Source organism: Chrysochloris asiatica, unplaced genomic scaffold, assembly GCF_000296735.1.
Source record: "Chrysochloris asiatica unplaced genomic scaffold, ChrAsi1.0 scaffold00002, whole genome shotgun sequence".
Lineage (NCBI taxonomy): Eukaryota > Metazoa > Chordata > Mammalia > Afrosoricida > Chrysochloridae > Chrysochloris > Chrysochloris asiatica.
Genome location: NW_006408520.1, coordinates 25445637 through 25446803, shown reverse-complemented (window position 1 = coordinate 25446803; position 1167 = coordinate 25445637). Strand labels below are relative to the sequence as shown.

The 1167-nt window shown below is 37.0% G+C and overlaps 1 protein-coding gene across 1 annotated transcript in view; it reads right to left on the bottom strand.

Moving 5' to 3' along the window:
- Positions 1-217: 217 nt before the first annotated feature.
- Positions 218-1167, bottom strand: part of GBP5 (guanylate binding protein 5) — a 39248-nt gene continuing 38298 nt past the window's right edge. Inside the window, exon 10 of the mRNA XM_006830978.1 lies at positions 218-334. Coding sequence (XP_006831041.1) covers positions 218-334 — 117 coding nt within the window. The remainder of the gene's footprint in view (positions 335-1167) is intronic.

The following is a 1167-nucleotide window of genomic DNA, read 5'->3' as shown; positions in this document are numbered from 1 at the left end:
AGTGATACAACTTATAATCTACTTTAGAGAGTATCATTTTAACTATTGGACTTTTGAGATGTACATTTTACCAATTCACCACACCATTTTCTATAACACTAAATAAATGTTCAACATAATAATTATGAAGTTAATTTAAATGGTAATGGTCCTAAGTTAGAGCCAATTATGTCCTCAGTGAAAGTAAATGAATAAAAATAGACATATATTTAACTCTTCACAGAACGACACATGGATCATTTGATGACCTAGCAGTCCTATGAAGATTCTGAAGCTGATTTTGAAGTCTCAAGTTTTCAGCTTGGAGTCTCGCCTGAACCCTTCGAGCTTCTTCCTAAAGAGTAATAAAAAATTTAAAGCTTAACAAAGAGTAATGGCAAATGAAATGATTTTCAGTTACTTTTTTTTATATAAGAATCAAAGCATTGTCATTTGCTTGCTTAACGTAACACATACATAATAATCAACATTTCCTGAATTCTTCTCTTCCATTTATATTCACTTTACCTTTCACTCTTTGAGTTCCTATTTCTGATTTCTGTAACAATTTACCATGCTTCTCTGATTACAAGAATAAGGTTATTAGACCTATCATTTGTTTATTGTTAGTGTCTGAAATGTTGGTATCCCCAAAACTCCATTCTGTTCTAAACAACCTCCTTGGGAAACCTTAATCATATCCTGACTGGAAGCCTGACTGGCACACCGATGGATATATAATATATTTCTAAGGGGGAAAGATGAGCCAGCAGCAGAGTGTCTTGGTGTGATCCAGAACCAGGTAAGATCTCCAACCTTAGAGGAGGGAATATGTCTCAACTTTTGGTGACAGGAGTAGAAGAGTGAGGAGATCAAAAATCCCAGATTGAACCACTGCCCTTCAAGGCAGAGCTGCAATCTTAAAAATACTTTCAAGTAGGAGGAACAAACAAGATGGCAGATCAGGTAGAAGTGCAGTGAGGAGCTCCATCAGCAACAACACAGAATACCAAGCCAGGCAGGTTCAGGGAATGGTCCCAGAACTCTGAACTGCATATAAAGGAATATTTAGAAGGTTGGAAGTCTTGCAGCCAGGGAAATTTGTAGCAGAAGCAAGAAACCAGTGTTTTCTAATCTAAGATGCTTAGCTGCTCCTGAAGCCACAATCTTGGAAGAGACCAAGCAGGG